The sequence below is a fragment of the Arvicola amphibius genome, chromosome 14 (assembly GCF_903992535.2).
Source record: "Arvicola amphibius chromosome 14, mArvAmp1.2, whole genome shotgun sequence".
Lineage (NCBI taxonomy): Eukaryota > Metazoa > Chordata > Mammalia > Rodentia > Cricetidae > Arvicola > Arvicola amphibius.
The window spans coordinates 17,549,378-17,571,400 of NC_052060.1; the positions used below are offsets into that span (position 1 = coordinate 17,549,378).

At 39.6% G+C, this 22,023-nt stretch overlaps 1 protein-coding gene across 1 annotated transcript; it reads right to left on the reverse strand.

Annotated features, from left to right (window-relative positions):
* Positions 1-6,266: 6,266 nt before the first annotated feature.
* On the reverse strand, positions 6,267-7,044 carry LOC119800660 (Y-linked testis-specific protein 1-like). Its single transcript, XM_038310840.2, is given in 2 exon segments — positions 6,267-6,363; positions 6,365-7,044. Coding segments are annotated over 2 exon segments (777 nt in total).
* Positions 7,045-22,023: the final 14,979 nt, after the last annotated feature.

Below are 22,023 nucleotides of genomic sequence, written 5' to 3' on the forward strand. Positions count from 1 at the left end.
TCACACTCAGCGTTGGGGTGAGATAATCCTTCCATATGCTGTGAATATGTATTACTCTTACTGGTTAATAATAAATCTGTTTGACCTATAGCAAGGCAGTATAAAATTAAAAAAGACAATCAAATAGAAGATGGGATGAAGAAGGGCAGAGTTCAGGGAGCTGCCAGTGAACACCCAAAAAGCAAGATGCTGTAGGAAAAGTAAAGCCACATGGCAGTACATAGATTAATCGAAATGGGTTAATTTAAAGGTAAAAGCTAGTTAGTAATAAGCCTGAGCTATTGGCTGAGCATTCTGTAATTAATATAAGCTTTTGGACCAGGTGGTTGGGACAGGAAAACTCCAACTCCATTTACATATGGTGCTTCAACATGGGGGCAAAAGTTCTATTTAAGACCTAACAAAGCTGAAAAAATGATTCTAAAACAAAAAAAATGGAGCTAAGAACAACTCTATAGCTCATGTCTCTCATGCAGGTTGTGGTCCAGAGACATATCTCCTTGTTGCAGGATGAGGGCTTGAGCTGCAATATAGTGTATTCCCAGGGTCTTACACTGGCCATGATACAGGGAGGCATCTCCCAGCTTCATGGTGACAGGCTGGTTTATGGTTTTTCCTCATATGGACAAAAATGGTAGAGATACACAGTAAAAAGAGAGTCAAACCAAAAGGTCTTGAAATGGGTCACAGTATGTTTGAAAAATGTGTGTAGGCCTGGGAGAGATAAGTGAAAGGGTAGAAAGAGTCATAGGTTTAAAAATGGTTTTAAAATAATATATAAAACACTTTACAAAAAGAGAACAGGGTAATAAAAACACGATAAGGCACATGAAGATGAGAAATAAACAGAGTCTGGAGTCTATATTTTATTGTGTTGTCTTTGGATCTTTTGACTGTTATTGTGTGAATGATAACTGCTAGGAGACACTTGATTGTGAAAGCTACGAAATTAAACAGATCTATATATTTTAAATATTTGACTCCAAAACTTAAGTCAAAAAGTATGTAGTTCTGGGGGAGAAATTGTGGTTTTTTTTGTTTGTTTTTTTTTTTTTTTTTGGTTTTTTCGAGTCAGGGTTTCCCTGTAGTTACTAGAGCCTGTCCTGGAACTAGCTCTTGTAGACCAGGCTGGCCTCGAACTCAGAGATCTGCCTGCCTCTGCCTCCCGAGTGCTGGGATTAAAGGCATGCGCCACCACCGTCCGGCTGAGAAATTGTGTTTTTGTTTCTACAGAAAATGTGAGACTATGGATTCATTCCAGGTTATGGAAAATCAGGTTTGATTGAGGAAGACCCGTTGAAAATCCTGACTGCAGACATGGTAAAATGAACCTAAAGTAACTACAAGACATGTGACATGTATTTTATGTACCAAAACAAAGTTATTTTTGACTGGTTTGTGTACAATACAGTTTATATTTGTATTAATACAGATATGTATGTTACCTTTAAAAGTTTATGTATTTTCAGATTAAGGGGACCAGACACCTATAAAAATGGCCCATATGATCCACCAGCCAAAATAGCCTCAGGATTACTGGCTGAGAAGATCCAACCTCACAGAATACTTCAGTCAAGACTTAACAATTATCTTGATTTTCTCAGGTACCTCAAAGATTATCAGTGCCCAGCAATTAGCTAGAAGTAGTCTACAAAACTCTTCCCACATTCTCAAAATGTTGGTTATAAATGTTTGTTTTCATTTAAGGGGGTTAGTTACAAATTGTTGTTGAACATAGTTAATCTCATTCTAAAAGAAAAATAGGAGATGTTATATAGGAATGATAAACATAAAGGTAGATTATTATGATAGAAAAGGGTAGATTATTGAATCTATTTTAATAAAAAAATACAGCCACTAATCTCAAAGTATTTTATATTGGTATGGATTTTGGTTTATGGATACTCATTTAAAGTTAATTTTGTGGCAATGTATGTATATTTCTATTCTTGTTTAACATATTAGGTTTATATAACTTATTTTAAAAAGTAATATATAATTAAGAAATACAGATTAAGAGCCATGTATAATAGTCAAAATTAGAATTATGTTAGTTAGGCTTTCTAGGTATATAGAGATATATTTCAGATAAGTACTCTTTTAATTCTTCAGAAACCTTCAGAGTATGGCATTTAAACTTTTATTATCTTAGACTTTTTATGACAATGAGTCATATGTCTGCTCTGGCAGCACTGATGTACTTTAGAGAAGATGGTGGACACCAAGGAAACTCTGCACTGAGTTTGTTTTCTTTATGGCAAAAGCTATCCATGTGGGAAAAGAAAATGCTCTTGCTTCAGTTGCTGGCAATTACTGTCCAAACTGGAGCAGCAGGACACAAAAACGTGACTGCCAACTTTGCCAAGACAATGTAGACAGTCCTTCAAAATTCCATGCTTCACAGGAAAATCTGTCAGATATCCTAGGACTGTAGGCCAAAGATGGATGCCCCAACAGCACAGAGAAACTACAGGTGGCTGTCCAGGCTGCTTGATGTCCCAGACAGTAGGTAACATTTCATCCTTCTGATGTCTTTGATGGAGTTCAAGACTAGATAGTCATAGTTATAATTTTTCTTTATTGTGGTAGAAGGGTAAATTAGATACAAAATTTTAGATTCACCAAGACAGGATGAATAATTAAATGTTTTCTCAGATTTTGTTAAATACAAATAGACTTAATATTGCAACTCTAATTCTTGCTTATAACTGTTTTGTTGCATGTAATTTTACTATGTTAAAGTTGAAACCTCTCTTTTTGATTAGACAGAAAGGGGAAATGTTGTAAGATAGACAATCCTCCTATATGCTGTGAATATATATTGTTTTCATTGGTTAGTAAAAAAAACCTGTTTGGCAAGGCAGGAAAGACTGAGACAATCAAACTGAGGACTGAGATTAAGAAGGTCAGAGTCAAAGGAGACACCAGTGAGTCACCCAAGAATCAAGAGGTTAGAGCACAGATAAAACCAATAGTCATATGGCAATGCATAGATTAATAAAAATGGGTTACTTTAAAGGTATGAGCTAGCTAGTAATTATTCTGAGCTATCAGCCAAGAATTCTGTAATTAATATAAGTTTTTGGTTGGGACTGGACACTCAGGACAGAAAAAACCTCCAATTCTTTTTACACAGATTGCTCCTTTTAATTATACATCTTAACTAAAGTTACCACTAATAAGCGTCTATATGAGGTTGTTTTGAGACTTTCTACTCCAAAAAAAAAGCTGCACCTTCTAATAGAGCCATTCCCTTTTGGGACCATTTTCTTTCAAACCATGACATACCATGACAAGAAAGTTTCTTCCCAGAGCCTCAGGAATAGTTAAATATATAAAAACCAATAAATGTAATTCAACAAATAAAGAAACTTAAAGACAAAACCACAGGTTCATTTCATTAGACGAAGAAATAGTCTTTGACAAAATCTATCACTCCTAAATGATAAAAAATTTTGGAGAGATGAGAGATACAAGGGACATAGTTAAATATAATAAAGGAAGTTTACAGTAAATCCTTAGCCAACATCAACTTAAATGTACACTCAAGGCAATGCCAATAAAGTGAAAATAAGGTTGTCCATTCTTTCAATACTTATTTGATATACTTGAAGGCTTGCTTAGAGTAATAATACAACTGAAAGAGACCAACAGAATAAAAATAGGAAAGTAAGAAGTAGCCAAAGAATCTCTACTTAAGGATTATATAGTATACATAGGTGAGCATAAAATTATATTAGGGAACTTCAATAGCTGATAAATGTTTTCAGCAAAGTAGCTGGGTACAAAATTAACTAACAAAGTCACTAGTCCTCCTATATATAAATGACAAATAGACTGAGAAAGAAATTAGGAAAACAACATTTTACAAAATAGCATCTAATAATATAAATATTTTGGGGTAATTCTCACCAGGAAAGTGACTTGTATAATAAAAAAATGTAAGACAATTTTTAAAAGCTGAAAAAGTCATCAGAAGATGGAAAGATCATCCTTTCTCACAGATCAGTATGATTAGTATAGTAAAATGACTTTCTACCAAAGGCAATATGGAGATTCAATGTAATTACTATCAAAATTTCAACACCATTCTTTGCAGACCTTGAAGAAATTACCAACTTCACATGGAAACACACAAAGAATCAGGATAGCAAAAACAATTCTGAATAATAAAAGAATTACTGATGTCTCACCAAACAACCCAGACTATTGCCAAGGCAAGAGATTGATCTCCACAGACTGATAGCAAGGACCTATGGCTCAAGACCATACCCGTGCAACTCACTGGGCAATGAAGAGGTCTAGATGGTGCCTGCCTAGAACTTTCTCCATATGTTCTAGTGTCTTTGGTATAGGAAGGTACTCCATGGCCTTCTAAAAGAGAAACATAAACGCCAACCCAGTCACGAACACTTTGATCTACAATGCTTTCTTACTTTCAAGTTATGCTAAATCAGTGGTGACACAATGCTTTTCAGAGTAACCAACCAGAGTCTGATTTGTCTTAAGGTCTACTCTAATAGATGAGACTCATGCTGACACAGCCTGGGTGACCAAGAACCAAGACTGGATATTCCAGAAACCTAGGATAAAACAAATACCACTGATCTTAAAAGATAGTAGTGATAAAATGACTCCTAATGATATTGTGCTATACTCATAGACTAGCGCCTATTCAGCCATCATCAGAGAAGTACCCCCTGCAGCAGATGAGAGCCGATGCAGAGACCCACAGGCAGACAATATACAGAGAGTGAAAAACCTTGAAATACCCAACTCTAAATGGGATGCCTCCATCAAATCAGGGAAGGAGCAAGTGAAAGGAATGTAAGAGCCAGAAGGGATGTAGGACCCAGGAGAACAAGGGCATCTCAATCAACTCAGCAAAGCTCATGGGAACTCACAGAGACTGAAGCAGCAAGCACAGGGATTCCACAGGGCAGTGCCAGTTCCTCTGCAAATAGATGACAGATTTCCATTTAGTATTTTCATGGAACTCCCGAGTTTGTGAAGCAGTGGGTCTCTGGATCTTGAACCTTCTCTTTGGCTCTTTTACTTCTTTTGGTTTGCCTTGTCCACTGTAAATGTGATGGTTTTGCTTCATTTTTTTATGCATTGTTGTTATCTTTTAGAAGGCTGCTCTTTTCTAATGACAGACAAAAAGAGAGTGGATCCAGAGGGAAGGCTAGTTGGGGAGGATGTAGGACGAGAGGGAGGGAAACTAGAACAAGAATAAATTTATTGTATGAGAAAGAACCTATTTTCAATTTAAAAGGGGAAAAATTATAAAACAAAGCAATCACTCAGAAAACACCAAGTAAACTAGTCTCAGACATGTGAAAAAAAGAAGCAGAAGACAGGACCATGTAAGAAATGATCTAATTTTGTTTTATTTTTATAACTTTCAAGTTATTTTTTATATTTGAGATTGTAATGGTTATAATATTTCTTCTTTCTCTTTACTTCTGCCAAGCCTTCCTTATACCCATCATTTCTCTGTTTCAAATTCATGGCCCCTTTTTTCATTAATGCTTGTATCATGCAAATATCTATATGTATATACATATATATTCCTAAGTCTAACCTAGTTCTCAGTTTGTTAAAAATAAAAGTGCTCACTTGTGGGACCAGGCTTAGGACACTCAGCCTGTAGCTGTTCTGTAAAATGACTCCAAAATTGTCTTGCACTAGAATTTAATATTATAATGCAACTTGTAGGTACAAATTATTCATTCTTAAGTCACTCAGAGGCCTCTAGTCTTTGTGTCATAATATCCAAAGATTTCTGGCAAAGATTTCAGTTGCTTATAATATATAAAGATAAGTGTAATGCAAATGTCAACTACAATGGACCACAGACATCATTGTAAGACCAGATATGTTGAATCTGAAAAAATAGGAAATGCAGAATAGGCTTGGATTCATTGACACAGAAAAGAACGCTGAACAAAACATTGATAGCACAGGCATTAAGACCCCAATTACTAAGTGAGACTTCAGGAACCTCAAATACTTCTTACAGCAAAGCACAAGACCATTTGAACAATGTGGTAGCATACAGCATGGGAAAAACTCGTGTTATAATTCTGATAAATGTGAAGTATTCAAATCTGTAAATAAATTTTAACAACTGAATATCTAGAAAACACAACCAAATTTTAAAGAGTTTATAAAACTAAATTTAGGGAAATTTCTTTTTTTTGCATGTTCACAAATTTTTATTTTTAGAGCAAGACAAATTTCATTGGAAAAGATACCAAGGGATATTAGAGGACCTTATGTATCTCTGAAAAAAAAGCATTCCCCCAATACAATTTTATGTCTGTCCCTCCATACTTTGTGAATTTCACTTTAATGGCTCTTCACCAAATCATTGACATAGGTATGGACATCAAACTTGATGAAATACATGGGAGGTTTGGTGGGAACTTGGTAAATGATTTTGCCTGACTTTTGGGTTCCGTCTCTGTTGTACTGCACACATTTGCCTGTCAAGACATCCATGCCTACTTCCGAGGTCACCTCTACTGGAGGACACTCTGGCATGATGTGGAGGTTGCCTTCAATGTAGCCATCCAGGAGGTGGTAAATGTACAAGACCAGATCTTTCTTGTGGGAAATGTAGAACCAGGGCTTTACGATAAGCACCTCCTCTAGGACCATCCCCTTCCACTTAACCTTAGAGCCATTTTTGCCCTCGAATTTATATTTCACTGCTCTGCCAGCTATGGTGTTTGCGAGGTGGGTGTCTGTCACCTGAGGAAATGACACTTTATTAGGCAGGATCTTAAGGTTTAAAATCCATTAATCTCTGGGAAGCTCCAATTCGTAGACACAATCAATCCCATCCCAGCAAATAGAAAGATTTGTCGGCAGTTGATCTAGAACAATGGCATTCCACGGAGTGACTAGATCATTGCCTTCTTTCCATCCATGAGAAATTCTGTGGCCGACAATGTTCTCCAGGGCTTTGAAAGTTCTGCCCAGTTTTTGCTTCTGGAGAGATGACCAGTTCCTCTTCTGGAGTGGCGGCCTGCCTCTCATACTCAGAGCACTCCTGGTCCACTGTCTTTCTCTGCTTGGGCTTCATAGCTGCCCACTCTCTGTGTTGGAAAAACTCATCTGTTTAAACCAGACACAAAGTCGTTGCCTCCACTATGAGTGCCAATAGAAAATGTTCTAGTTGTCCAGATTCCGTCCTCTGGAAATGTTCAGGAGCCAAAAGCCCGTTGAACAATCATGGGGCTCAAGAGCTGAACTGATCTCCACAGCTGCTGCGAAAACAATGAACCCACCTTCAAGGGAGTCTAGCGTCCCTAGTGGAACAGATGCACACCCCCTACCCAGGGCTTTGTGACATCACCAAGGCTCTACTTATGTCATAGAACCCCTCATAGAGTCCAGCATCCAGGTCCTAAAAAACTGCTCATACAATCATCTGGAGACCCAAAAGAAAATCCCCACTCATCTTCTCTAATACTTGAGTCACACTCTGGCCCAAGCAACTCACTCCCTGTATCTTTATTTTCTGAAAAAGTCTCTGGTTTCTGAGTCAACAACTCACTTGAAGGTTTTTTTTCCTAGCTCCTATTTCTCCCTTGGTTATCTTTTCTTTTACATTTTTTATTACTTTATAAGTAATACCATTCAAAATTTCCACTTCCTCCCCTTCTCCCACTTCCCTCACACTTCCCTGCTCTGCCTTTCCCTCCCCCTCCAGCCCTAAAAGAGGGCAGGGTATCCTGCCCTGTGGGAAGTCCAAGGCCCTCCCCCTCCATCCAAGCATAGGAGGGTATGCATCCAAATAGACTAGGATCCCAAAAAGCAAGTACATGCAGTAGAGAAAAATCCCAGTGCTATTATCATTGGCTTCTCAGCCCCAATTGTCAGCCACATTTAGAGGGTCCAGAATGATCCCATGCTTTTTCAGTCCCAGTCCAGCTGGATTTGGTGAGCTCCCATTAGCTCAGGCACACTGTCTCAGTGGGTGGACCAACCCCATGTGGTCCTGACTTCTTTGCTCATCTTGTTCCTCCTCCTGCTCTTCAGTTGGTCCTTGGGAGTTGCTCCAGTGTGAGTCTCTGTATCTATCTATCATCAGTCCCTGGACAAAAGTTCTATGGTGATATTCAAGATAGTCATCAGTCTGAATACAGGACAAGGCCAGTTCAGGCACCCTCTCCTCCACTGCCCAGGGTCCTAGCCAGAGACATCCCCATGGACACCTGGGAACCCCTCTAGAGCCAAGCCTCTTGCCAACACCCAAATGGCTCTCTTAATTAAGATATCTTCTTCCCTGCTCCCATATCTGTCCTTTCTCCATCTCAGCCATCCCACTCCCCCAAGCTCTCCCCAAACCTCCCCTTCTCCCTTCTGTCTCCCCCTCTCCCCTTTCCCCCATCCCACCCCCACCCCCACGCTCCCAACTTTTGCATAGGATCTTGTCTGCTTCCAATTTCCAGGAGGATCTATATATGTTTTTCTTTAGGTTCACCTTATTACTTAGCATTTCTTGGATTGCTAACTATAGGCTCAATGTCCTTTGTTTATGGTTAGAATCCACTAATGAGTGAGTACATAACATATTCTTATTTTTGGGTCTGGGTTATCTCACTCAGGATAGTATTTTCTATTCCTATTCATTTGCATGCATAATTCAAGATGTCATTGTTTTTTTATCTCTGAGTAGTACTATAATGTGTATATGTACCACACTTTCTTTATCCATTCTTTCATTGAGGGGCACCTAGGTTGTTTCCAGGTTCTGGCTATTACAAATAATGCTGTTATGAACATAGTTGAACAAATGCTTTTGTAGTATGATTTGGCATCTCTTGGGTATATTCCCAAGAGTGTTATTGCTGGGTCCTGAGGTAATTTGATTCCCAGTTTCCTGAGAAACTGCCACACTGATTTCCAAAGTAGTTGCACAAATTTGCATTTCCACCAGAAATGGACGAGTGTTCTAAAGGGAAATTTCTTAAAAGATGGAAAAGAAATGACTAAAAAAACAGCTATTGAGAATATTCAAATTAAACTACTTTGAGATTTCATTTTCTCCCAGTAGAATGGCCAAGATAAATAAAACAGAAAGCAGCATATGATTGTGAAGATGTGGGGAAAAGTAAAATTTTTCCTTAACGATTGGAGTGCAAGCTGGGATGTTGCCTGTGAACATCAGCATAGAGATTCCTGGTTTCTAGCCATAAATAAAGGACATCAAGCCTATAATTCATAAAAAATCCTAGAGAAGCTATATAAGAAGGTGAACCCAAAGAAAAACATATAGTTATCCTCCTGGTTATTGGAAGTAGACAATATTGCCGGACAAAAATGGGACATGGGGGTGGGGTGGGATGGGGGGATGGGGGGATGGGGAGAGAAAACGGTGAAGTGGAGGATGGGAAGAGCTTGGGGGAATAGGATGGTTGGGGTATAGGAAGGGTGGATATGGGAACAAGGAATTATATATCTTAGTTAAGGGAGCCATTCTAGGGTTGGCAGAGACTTGACTCTAGAGGGGTTCCCAGGTGTCCAGGAAGACGACCCCAGCTAGTTCCTAGGGCAGCTGAGGAGAGGGTGCCAGAAATGTACAGATCCTATTGTCATACTCATGAATATCTTGCATATCACCATAGAACCTTCACCTGGCATTGGATGGAGAAAATGACAGAGCCCCACATAGGAGCACCAGACTGAGCTCTCAAGGTCCTGATGAGGAGCAAAAGGAGGGAGATCATGAGCAAGGAAGCCAGGACCGCGAGGAGTGCTTTTACCCATTGAGACGGTGGAACAGATCTAACGGGAGACCACCAAGTCCAGTCGGAATGGAACTGATGGAACAGGGGACCAAACCGGACTCTCTGAATGTGGCTGATGGTGGAGGAGAACTGAGAAACCAAGGACAATGGCAATGAACATGAACTCTACAGCATGGACAGGCTCACTGTGAGCCTTGTCAGTTTGGTTGCTCACCTTCCTGGACTTAGGGGGAGCTGGGAGGACCTTGGACTTAACATAGTGAAGGGAACCCTGATGGCTCTTTGTCTTTGGAGAGGGGTGGAGTGGGGGTATGGGTGGAAGGGAGGGGAGGGAAGGGGGAGGAGATGGAAATCTTGAATAAAAAAATGAGAAAAAAAATTGAAAATTTATCCTCAAAACAGTCCAGCAATCCTACTCTTGGGCATATCTCCAAAGGACTCCACATATTTTCTCATCATAGTTATTGCTGCACTGTTCTTAATAGTTCATAATTGGAATCAATCTACACATCCAAAAACTGAAAAAAGTATCATGAAAATATGGAACATTACTGAACAAGTGTCTAGGCAGAAAAGTCAGCAGTCAGGTGAGCCAGCCAGGCCCATAAATGCCCACACCATTTCCAGTCATTTTTTGAAAGAATTGGAATGGTGTCTCTGGCACATGTTACCACCAAGGGCCATGAAGAAGGTCATAGTCTTTCCTGTAGCCTAAAGCTATGTCCATAGGCTGTAATGGCACCTTGTGTATGTGTATGTAGTTGGCATTTGGATGTGAAAAGTTTGACATGCCACCTGAGGCCCTGGTGATGCCCAGATTATTCCTGCCACAGAGAGCCATGTCTTGGCCCATGGTCCTAGTGTATCTGGGGTCTGTGTTGATGTCTTGGGCTCCTGTTACCACCTAAGGCCAGGCAGATGCCCATGGTCTGTGCTGCAGCCTGAAACCATGTAGACGTTGTGTGCAATCTCCAGGGGTCACATTGTTGTGAGTGGCCTGGGCTGCCATGTTAGTCCATGTTGATGTCTGGAGTTCTAGGAAGACTTTGAGGTCCTTGTCTATGTCTAGGGCTCTACTGTAGCATTAGACCATCTTATAGTCTGTGTCTTTCATAAAAACGATGTGCAGACCCATGATCGCTGTCTGCTCCTGTTGACAGTGAAGAGCAAGGAAGCTACTTTTGTTGTGATATTGATGACTGCAGTTGCACAGTTGAGAGGGAGGGACATAAAAGGCTTCTGTGACAACACTACTTGCAATCCCACCCTCAAGTAAAAGCCTAGACAGGAAACCACCAAATAAAAGTCTTAAAAGGTGTGATGGAAATGTTGAAGAGTAGCTCTTCATAACTGATGGCGTCTGGTGAAGTTGGGGGAGAGGATTCAGTTCTATTTAAGGATCAGTCTACTAAGAGTTCAGTCATGTTCCATGAGTATAGATATAGATAACCCAAAGTGGACTTGTATTTTTGTTCTTTTTTCTTTATTTCCTTGTGCTTATATTTAACTTCTTTTGTAGGGAAAGTCAGAGGGAGAGTGGATATGGAAATACTGGGAAGGAACTGTGATTGGGGTTTATGATGTGAAACTCCCAAAGAGCAAATAAAATATTATGGGGAAAATAAACAATGAAGAAAGATGGAGCATTAAACACAGTGGAATATTATTCAATTGTTAAGAAAAAAATTAAACTTACAGGAAAATAGATGGAGCTACAAGCAATCACCCTAAGTGATATTACTCAGACTCTTAAGGACAAATATTGACTTCCTCTATGAACATTGATATTAGCTTTTAAACTTTAGATATATGTGTGTTGCAATCTGAAAAGCCCTGAAGTTAGTTACCTAGTATTGAACAAGGAAGTAGGAGGGTTTTTCCTAAGAACAGGTAAAAGGAATATAGAATTATGAAAGATGATGGGGGAACTAGAATAGAGGAATTAAACTGAGAGGAGTGCAGGGGAGAATGGTAAAAAGAGAATAGAGGGAGACAAAGCAGCACAATGGGCCTTTTGAAAAGCCATATAGAAACCTAGCACCATAGAAGCTTCCTAAAATACTCACATACCTTAAGGGAATTTACATAGAGTTTCCATATAACTTGGGAGAGAATACTTACAAAAGGAGATCTTATGCTACCAAATAAAACTTCCAGGAATGGTGTATACCTTTTTGACTCCTTGGGCAAAAAGGTCCCCTTGACATCTCCACAAACATCACAGACTATTTCCAAGGCTTTTTGGTTATTCTCCAAAACCTGCTGTTGAGACTCTGTTGCTGAAGACACAACTTAGTTATGCCTTGGAATATGGAGAAATTGAGCTTCTATCCAGCTGAAGCTTGACTGTTACTGATAAACATTCATAGTACTGAAAGTCACTTGGAAACAACCTAGATGCCCTTCAGTGGAAGAATGGATGAAGAAAGTGTGGAATATATACATATTAGAGTACTACTCAGTGGTAAAAAACAATGACATCTTGAATTTTGCATGCAAATGGAGGGAAATAGAAAACACCATCCTGAGTGAGGTAGCCCAGGCCCAAAATGATGAACATGGGATGTACCCACTCATAATTGGTTTCTAGCCATAAATAAAGGACATCGAGCCTATAATTCGTAAAAAATCCTAGATAAGCTATATAAGAAGGTGAGCCCAAAGAAAAACATATAGTTATCCTCCTGGATACTGGAAGTACACAAGATTGCCGGACAAAAAATGGGAACATGGGGGTGGGGTGGGATGGGGGATGGTGGGATGGGGAGAGAAAAGTGTGAAGTGGAGGATGGGAAGAGCTTGGGGGAATAGGATGGTTGGGATATAGGAAGGGTGGATATGGGAACAAGGAATTATATATCTTAGTTAAGGGAGCCATTCTAGGGTTGGCAGAGACTTGACTCTAGAGGGGTTCCCAGGTATCCAGGAAGACGCCCCCAGCTAGGTCCTTGGACTTTGTATGCTACCAAAGAAGAAAAGTAATCATCAATAAATATGACACAGCTACAAGCTCTGCAATCTACAATAGCAACCTGACTGCAGGATATGCTAGGGCAATTGCGGCACAGATGTCATGGGAGTAATCGATCAGCTTTAAAATTAGATTTAAAGCCCCCTTCATGAATTACATTCTATATTTGAAACTGCTAAAGTGGGCAACAATTGGAGACTAGATAGTTGATGTGTCCTTTGGGAAAACTTGCAAATATTATTCTGCTAAGGGAACATAGCAATAAAATGACTTCTAACAACAAATAATTATATCCATGATCTGAGTATCACTCAACCCTCATCAGTGTAGCCGCTTCTTATGCTAGATGGTAATTAACAGAGACATTGCTGGAGAATATGCTGAGAATAAGACACTTGGGAGTACTCAGCACTAAATGGGATGTCTATATTAAACTCCTCAGTGTTACCCTCAAGGCTTAGGGGTCTATGAAGTAAAAGAAAAGGAAAGAGAAGATCAAGATGAAGACACAGATGAGGAAAGGTTGTAATTATCATAGGTGATATAATTACCAAGCAAATAGTGATACTACAGATGCACATAGGAACCTACAGAAACTGTGGCAGCATGCACAAGAGCAGCAGAGGTTGTTTTTTTTTTTTGAGAATTTTAAGTTTTATTTTAGTCACTTTACTTTGTGTGTATATATGGGTGCTAGTACATGTGCATTTCATTTTTTAAGAGCTGCAAAGGAAAAATGTCAAGTAACATATAAAGCTAAACCTATTAGAATTACACCTGACTTCTCTATGGAAACCATGAAAGCCAGAAGGTCTTGGATAGATGTGCTGCAGATACTAAGAGACCATGGATGCAAGCCCAGACTACTACACCCAGCAAAGCTTCCTTTCACCATCAATAGAGAAAACAAGATATTTCACAACAAAAACAGATTTAAACAATACGTATCCACAAACCCAGCCTTACAGAAAGTACTAGAAGGAAAACCTCAACCCAAGGAAGCTAACAACCATCTGGGCAATAGCACAGATGTCTGATAACCCTCCACCAACACAACTCAAAGAAGGGAAACACACAGACACTACCACCAAAAAATAACTGAAGTTAACAACCACTAGTCATTAATATTGCTTAATATCAATGGACTCAATTCACCTATAAAAAGGCACAGATTAAGATAATGGATACGAAAAGAGGATTCATCATTTGGCTGTTTACAAGAAGCACACCTCAACCTCAAAGACAGACACTACCTCAGAGTAAAGAGGAAAAGGTTTTCCAATCAAATGGACCTAGGAAACAAGCAGGTGTGGCTATCCTAATACCTAACAAAATTGATTTCAAACTAAAATCAATCAGAAGAGATGGAGAAAGACACTTTATACTCATAACAAGAACAATTCAACAATATGAATTCTCAATCCTTAATATCTATACCCCTAATATAAAACCACCCACATATGTAAAAGAAACATTACTAAAAAGTTAAAACACACATCAAAACCCACACACTAATAATAGGAGAATTCATCATTCCTCTCTCTCCAATGGACTGATCAACCAGTCAGAAACTTAATAGAGAAATAAGAGAACTAACAGATGTAATGAATCAGATGGACTTAACAGACATCTATAGGACATTCAACCCAAATAGGAAAGAATATCCCTTCTTGAAAACTGATCACATCAACCTACCCCAGGACCCAGCAATTTCACTCTTGGGAATTTACCCAAAAGATGCCCAATCATACTACAAAAGCATCTGTTCAAATATGTTCATAGCAGCATTATTTGTAATAGCCAGATCCTGGAAACAACCTAGATGCCCTTTGGTGGAAAAATGAATGAAGTAACTGTGGAATATATACATATTAGAATACTACTCAATGATAAAAAACAATGACATCTTGAATTTTTCATGCAAATGGATGGAAATAGAAAACACTATTCTGAGTGAGGTAACCCAGACCCAAAAAGATGAACATGGGATGTACTCACTCATAATCAGTTTCTAGCCATAATTAAAGGACATCGAGCCTATAATTCTTGATCCTTGAGAAGATAATAAGAAGGTGAACCCAAAGAAAAACATATAGTTATCCTCCTGGATATTGGAAGTAGACAAGATTACCGGGCAAAAATTGGGAACTTGGGGGTGGGGTGGGACGGTGGCAAGGGGAGATGGGGAGAGAAAATCGTGAAGGGAAGGATGGGGAGAGCTCGGGGGAATGGGATGCTTCAGATATAGGAAGGGTGGATAGGGGAGCAGGGAAGCATATATCTTAATTAAGGGAGCCATCTGAGGGTTGTCAAGAGACTTGACTCTAGGGGTTTCCCAGGTATCCAGGGAGATGCCCCCAGCTGGTTTCTTGGGCAGCTGAGGAGAGGGAGCCTGAAAAGGCCAGATCCTATAGCCATACTGATGAATTTCTTGCATATCACCATAGAACCTTCACCTTGCGATGGATGGAGAAAATGACAGAGCCCCACATTGGAGCACCAGACTGAGTTCCCAAGGTCCTGATGAGGAGCAGAAGGAGGGAGAACATGAGAAAGAAAGTCAGAACCATGAGGGGTGCGTTCACCCATGGAGACGGTGGGATAGAACTAACAGGAGATCACCAAGTCCACTAGTTGGAATGGGACTGATGGAACATGTGACCAAACCGGACTCTCTGGATGTGGCTGATGGTGGAGGCTGACTGAGAAGCCAAGGACAATGGCGATGGGCTTGGATTCTACGGCATGGACAGGCTCTGTGTGGGCCTTGTCACCTTGGTTGCTCACCTTCCTGGACCTGGGGGGAGTTGGGAGGACCTTGGACTTAACATAGAGTAGGGAACCCTGATGGCTCTTTGGCCTGGAGAGGGAGGGAGTGGGGATGTGGGTGGAGGAGAGGGGAGGGAAGGGGGAGGAGGAGGGGAGGAGATGGAAATCTTTAATAAAAAAAGGAAAACTGATCACATACTCAGTAAAAAAGCAAACATTCGTACATACAAAAAAAATTGCAGTAACCACCTGTGTCTTATCGATCACCATGGAATAAAGTTAGAATTTAACAGCAGAGGTTTTAGAAGTAATTAACATTTAAAGGGATAAAGAAACACTGGGACACATATCGAACAAAAAGGTACTTGCAATTGAGATTCTCTGGCAATAGGAAAAATTAAATCAGCTTTTCCTAATGGTAATATAAATATCTGCCAGGGCAGCCTTTAAGCCAGTAAGTAGTTGGCCAACACAAAAGAAAATCCATTTGTGCATGGACCATTTGTTTCACTTCAGTCATTTTTGTCTTATTGTGTGCTTGTTTTGATTTTCATTGTGTTTTATAGAAACGTTTTTGAAAGAGAGATAATATGGAGCTGAGTGGGTTGAGTGGCGAGGACTAGGAGGAAGGGAAGGAGCATGAACAAAATATAGTGTGTGAAAAACAATCAAATAAAGGAAAATAGACTATTGATCTTTGTATTGATTTATGTAACAAATACTTGAGAACTTGAATTAAGATGTGGAATGCATGTATCTTTTATTCCTGATTTCATAGTCAGCTTTATGTCCTCGAGAGTCACCAATGTTGTTGCTATGCAGTATTTGCTTTCATTTATAACTCTAGGGCATTGGATTCTTCACAGTTTCTATACAGAACAACATTTGTATTTCAATTTATTTTACTAATGTTTTTTCAAAGCAGTCTTATCAATTTTTGCTAGCAAAAAGAATGCCTTAACATTCATTCTATTCTCCATTTTGGCCAAGCTCAGTATCATTAGAGTGAAATCTATGTCACTGTTACCCGTAATAGGTCATCTACACCCAGTGGAAGACTAAACACCTGAGAGCATTTGTTAGCACAAATAGGATGTGTTGGGTTTGAAGAAAGAAAAGATAGCACAGACCTGGGTGTATAAAGGAGTGGAGTGGACCTGTGAAGAGATAGGGGAAGGGTTAATTGGATCAAAGTGCATTATACAAAATTCTCAAAGAATTACTAATAATGAAATAAAATGAAATAATTTAATCGAAAAAACAATAAAATAATTGTACATAATCAGAAATTCATGTGAGAGGCATAAATATTGGCATGTAATGGAAATAAATTAGTTGAAGAGACAGAACTTAAAAGGGCATGCCACTGGAGATATTTCTAGCACATTCTCAGTTGACACAACCAGGTCACAAGAGCTTAGCTCTGTGTGGAACCTTGGTGTTACTTACCTGCTTCTACTGCAAGATTATGCCATGAACTAATACTAGGTATTTGGAGATATTTGATTGCACTGTATAAATCTACATCACTGTGATTTATTTAATAAAAAAAACCTAAATGTCCAATAGATAGGCAGAAGGTAAATCTGGGGCTTCTGGACAGAGAGAGCTCTAGGAAGAAGAAAAGCAGTGTCACCAAAATCCCAGAGGTATAAGAGCTGCTCCAGTTTTCAGTGGATGTGGGAGAATGTCCTGACCATTCATTCCTAAGCCAGCAAAGCATAACTACCTGGTTTGGAGTCCTGGAGTCATCATGGATTCTTGGCAGTAGTCACTAGGCTATGAATATTTCCTGTAAAACCCCTTATCTTTGGCCATGTGCCAAAGAGTCATTTTCTACTCAAAGCTTCAGATGCATAAGGTGTTATTAGAAAGAAGGTTATAGAAGAAGAGTTGACTCCACTAGTTCCTCACACAATCTCTTCTGTGTCTTCACCCTATGTGAGGCTAGTGTTTTTACATCTAGGAAAAGATCCTTCCAGAGCACGCAGGTGCATGTGCACGTGCATGAGCATGCGTACACACACACACACACACACACACACACACACACACACACACCAAGAACATTCCAGTTTTGACTGCAAGTTTTATTCTAGAGACTTTCATGGGGGTAAGATGGCCTTGGGAAAGAACAAAGGAGACATCCTGTTAGAACTGGTCAAGCTCAGGCACATCTGCATCATCACAGCTATGTCTGACAACAAGTTCTCAGTTGGAGTTCTGCTCATATGTGATTCCAATCAGGCTGTGACTTGACAGATTATTCTTATTCATCACAGGTGAGCAATATTGAATCAACCACCAGAGAACTACCAAACTTTCTCTCACCCACACTGTCTGGAGAAGCAGTTATTCACTGAAAGTCAAACATAGAAGCCATACAACCTAAAACACACACCACAAATAGCTCAGCAATGAGACCAGTGAAGTAGCTGGCTTCTCTGAGGTAAAGTAAAGCAAAGTAGTCATGGTGGTGTAAGAATGTAACTATCTCATGGTTTATTATTTTTTTTATATTTAAAAATTTCCATCTCCTTCCCTCCTCCTCCCCCCTCCCTCCCCTCCTTCTCCCCCTTCTCTCCCCTCCTTCTCCCCCTTCCCTCCCCTCCCCTCCACCCATACCTCCCCTCCCTCCCTCTCAAGGCCAAGGAGCAAATAATAAACCATGAGAAAAAAAAAAAAAAGAAGACTAAAGAAGACAAACAAATGAAAAAAAAAAAAAAGAATGTAACTATCTCCTTCAGAGTACTTCAGGTTAGATCAGAAGAAAACTCTGTGTCCAGAAATTAGAAAAGTTACTTTATCAGGACTCTTTTTCTCAGGATCCCTGGATAGCCAGTGCTAGTGGCACCAATGCCAGTGTTGGAAGATTTGATATTTTCAAATTTCTACTAGAAATTTTGGTGCATTTTATTTGTAGTATAAGGGAGATTGAGATATATTTCTTTTTGTGGTCCCATTGTTCAAAGACAGGGCTTTGCCTTGGCATGTAAAATTCTCCCGATGAGCTACATAACTAGTCTTGGTGATTTTGAGAGAATATATAAACGTATAGCTCAAAATTGCTGCAAAAGAGCAATCCACCTGCCTCTTTCACCTAAGTGCCAAGATTATGGAGATGAGGTACCACAGCTGTTAACCATATTCAGGTCATATCACTGCACAGTGTAATCCTATATTTATTCCTGTGCTACTGGAGATTGAACTAATGGCCATCTATGTAATAGTATATAGATGCTGACCTATAGTCCTAAAAATTCTTTTTTTTTAATTTTCACATTAAGTTCTTATTTTGGGGCTGGAATTTTGGGCTTCAAGGTATAATGAGATGTGTATTTATTAATCATTTTATATTGTAATAAAAAAGATCATGAAACTATAATATCATGGTTTAAGGGATCCTCCTCCTCCTCCTCCTCTTCTTCTTCTTCTTCTTCTTCTTCTTCTTCTTCTTCTTCTTCTTCTTCTTCTTCTTCTTCTTCTTCTTCTTCTTCTTCTTCTTCGGTTTTTTGAGAGACAGGGTTTCTCTGTAGCTTTGGAGTCTGCCCTGGAACTAGCTCTTGTAGATTAGACTGGTCTTGAACTCACAGAGATCCACCTGCCTCTGCCTCCCGAGTGCTAGGATTAAAGGCGTGCACCACCACCGCCTGGCTTAAGGGATATTCTGGTTTTTTCTTTCTTTCTTTCTTTCTTTCTTTCTTTCTTTCTTTTTTGCGGGTCGGCGTGGCGGGCGTGCGCCGGCCGGCTGCGAGGCCCGGCCTGCAGGGGATGAGGAGGAGGAGGAGGAGGAGGAGGAGGAAGAGAATCCCCTCCTCCTCCTCCTCCTCCTCCTTATTATTATTATTATTATTATTAAAAATTTCCACCCCATCCCCACCTCCCATTTCCCTCCCCCTCCCTCCCCTCCCCTCCCCCTCCCTCTCCAGTCCAAGGAGCAGTCAAGGTTCTCTGCCCTGCAGGAAGTCCAAGGTCTTCCCCCCTCCATCCAGGTCCAGGAAGGTGTGCATCTAAACAGACTAGGTTCCCCCAAAGCCAGTACATGCAGTAGGATCAAAACCCAGTGCCATTATCCTTGGCTTCTCAGTCAGCCCACTTTGTCCTCCACGTTCAGAGAGTCCGGTTTGATCCCATGCTTTTTCAGTTCCAGTAGAGCTGGCCTTGGTGAGCTCCCATTAGACCAGGCCCACCGTCTCAGACTTCCTTGCTCATGTTCTCCCTCCTTCTGCTCCTCATTTGGGCCTTGGGAGCTCAGTCCTGCGCTCCAATGTGGGTCTCTGTCTCTATCTCCATCCATCGCCAGATGAAGCTTCTGTGGTGATATGCAAGATATTCATCAGTATGGGTATAGGAAAGGGCCATTTCAGGCTCCCTCTCCTCAGCTGCCCAAGGAACTAGCTGGGGTCATCTCCATGGATACCTGGGAACCCCTCTAGAGTGAAGTCTCTTGCTAAACCTAAAATGGCTCTCTTAATTAAGATATCTTCTTCCCTGCTCCCCTATCCACCCTTCCGTCCTCCCAACCATCCCGTTCCCCCAGGGTTTCCCCATCCTCCCCTCCTCACTTTTCTCTCCACATCTCTCCATCCCTTAAGGGATATTCTTATTGTTAAGTGCGTTCCATTTTTATTAAGCATAGAAAGTTATTTAAAAATGCTAATAACATTTAGAGAAATATTCTGGTTAGAGCAGATAGGAAGAAGACAGAATGAATATTCAGATATAGGAGATTCTGATCTGAAGGCTACTTTAAAGTTCTTTTCATGAAATTCATGGCATACTGTAACTAAATTTATTAATGTTATTGTAAGAAATCCTAAGTTATAACATGGATAAAGACCAATAATCTGGGGGTTGTGTGGTAACTTAAAATACTTTCTGATGGCTATTTCCCAACTCAAAACACACCCGTTCCAAAGACTTTTAAGAAAGCCCCATCACAGCAAGCCATCCCAGAGTCTTCTGCCTATTCTCCTACAGGATTTCTAGAATGTATCACTCTCTGGGGGAGCTGGCTGAATTTTTGAGCCAGACTGGATGTTGGATAAGTGAGAAAGTACTGAGGTAACAAGAAAAGTTCTTTGGAAATTTGTGGTTTCTTACATACTTATAATCACTGGAGTCCTTTCTGTGTAATGTTTACTCACCCTCTTTTGAATAACAGGCTCTGATAAGCAATGGGTATTATATGTCGGGCCCAGAACTTTCAAACTTAGACTCCAAGCTATGTGTTTTCTTTGAGTTTCAGAACAAGCTATCAACCAAATTATGAAATTCTCTGACTCCCTACATGGCATCCAATGAATTGAAAAATAAGTAAGTGATAGAAGCATTAAGTTTAAAGTATTTTAATATTCAATTACTGTTAGAACAAGGCCTTCCTCATTAGTCTCCTGGCAGATATGAAGAATAAAATTACCTTTACATCTTTCTTATTCCTGACATAAGGTAGCATTAGCCTTAAAGAAACTGACATTCACAAGAGGTTTTTCTCAGTGGAATTCCAGTTCAGTAGTCAGCAAAAGTTTAGAGAGATTGAAATACATATGAACTAAATTGAAGTAATTCTTCTACCTGCATACAACACTAAGTTGTCATTGATTTAACTATTCTCCTCAAGAAGAGTCTTTACTCCAGGGGAACAGAATTTTGAAGGCACTGAAGCATACTGACATGGGACACTTAGTCAAAAACTAACAACACTAAAGAAATGATGAGATTTCAGGTAAGATAGGATGAGATTTATCTTCAGTCAGTTTTTGTGTTCAATCCAAGCCTTTGAAAGTGTGTATGTAGATGTGAGAAATGGTCATAAAAGTGTTATAAACTCATTTACTCAGCTCAAGTACCATGACTACACCCATGGCATGTTTTATGGCCTTTATTGTTCCTGGTAAGATTACATTAAATGAAACAGTTCTCTATAAAAATTTCCAATGGCTTTGGATAAGTCCTTAGGCTACATCCAAGATGCATACCTAACATCAATGATGGGTATCACCTCAGCATAAAAATATGAAAAAAGTTATTTTAAAAATACATTGAAAAAGCAAGCCTGTGTAGCCACACTAATAACTGAAATACATAGATTTCAAACCAAAACTAGTCGGAAGAGATAGAGGAGGTCACTACACACTCACCAAAAGGAAAAAACCCTTCAGGAAGATATTACAGTTCTTAATGTCTATAGTCCAAATACAAGGGTATCTAAGTTCATGAAAGAAACACTACTAAATCTTAAATCACATGTTGACCCTCACACAGGGATAGAGGAAGACATCAATACTTCTCTCACAAAAATAGACTGGTAATACAGACAAAGAATAAACAGAAATGTTGGAGCTAAGTGACATCATGAGCCACACAGACCCAACATACTTATAGAGCATTTCATTCAAGCACAAAAGAATATACATTCTTTGGAGTAGTTCATTGAATATTTTCTAAAATTGATCACATATTTGGATATAAAGAAGGTTCAACAGAGACAAGAAAATTGAAATAACACCCACCATGATGATA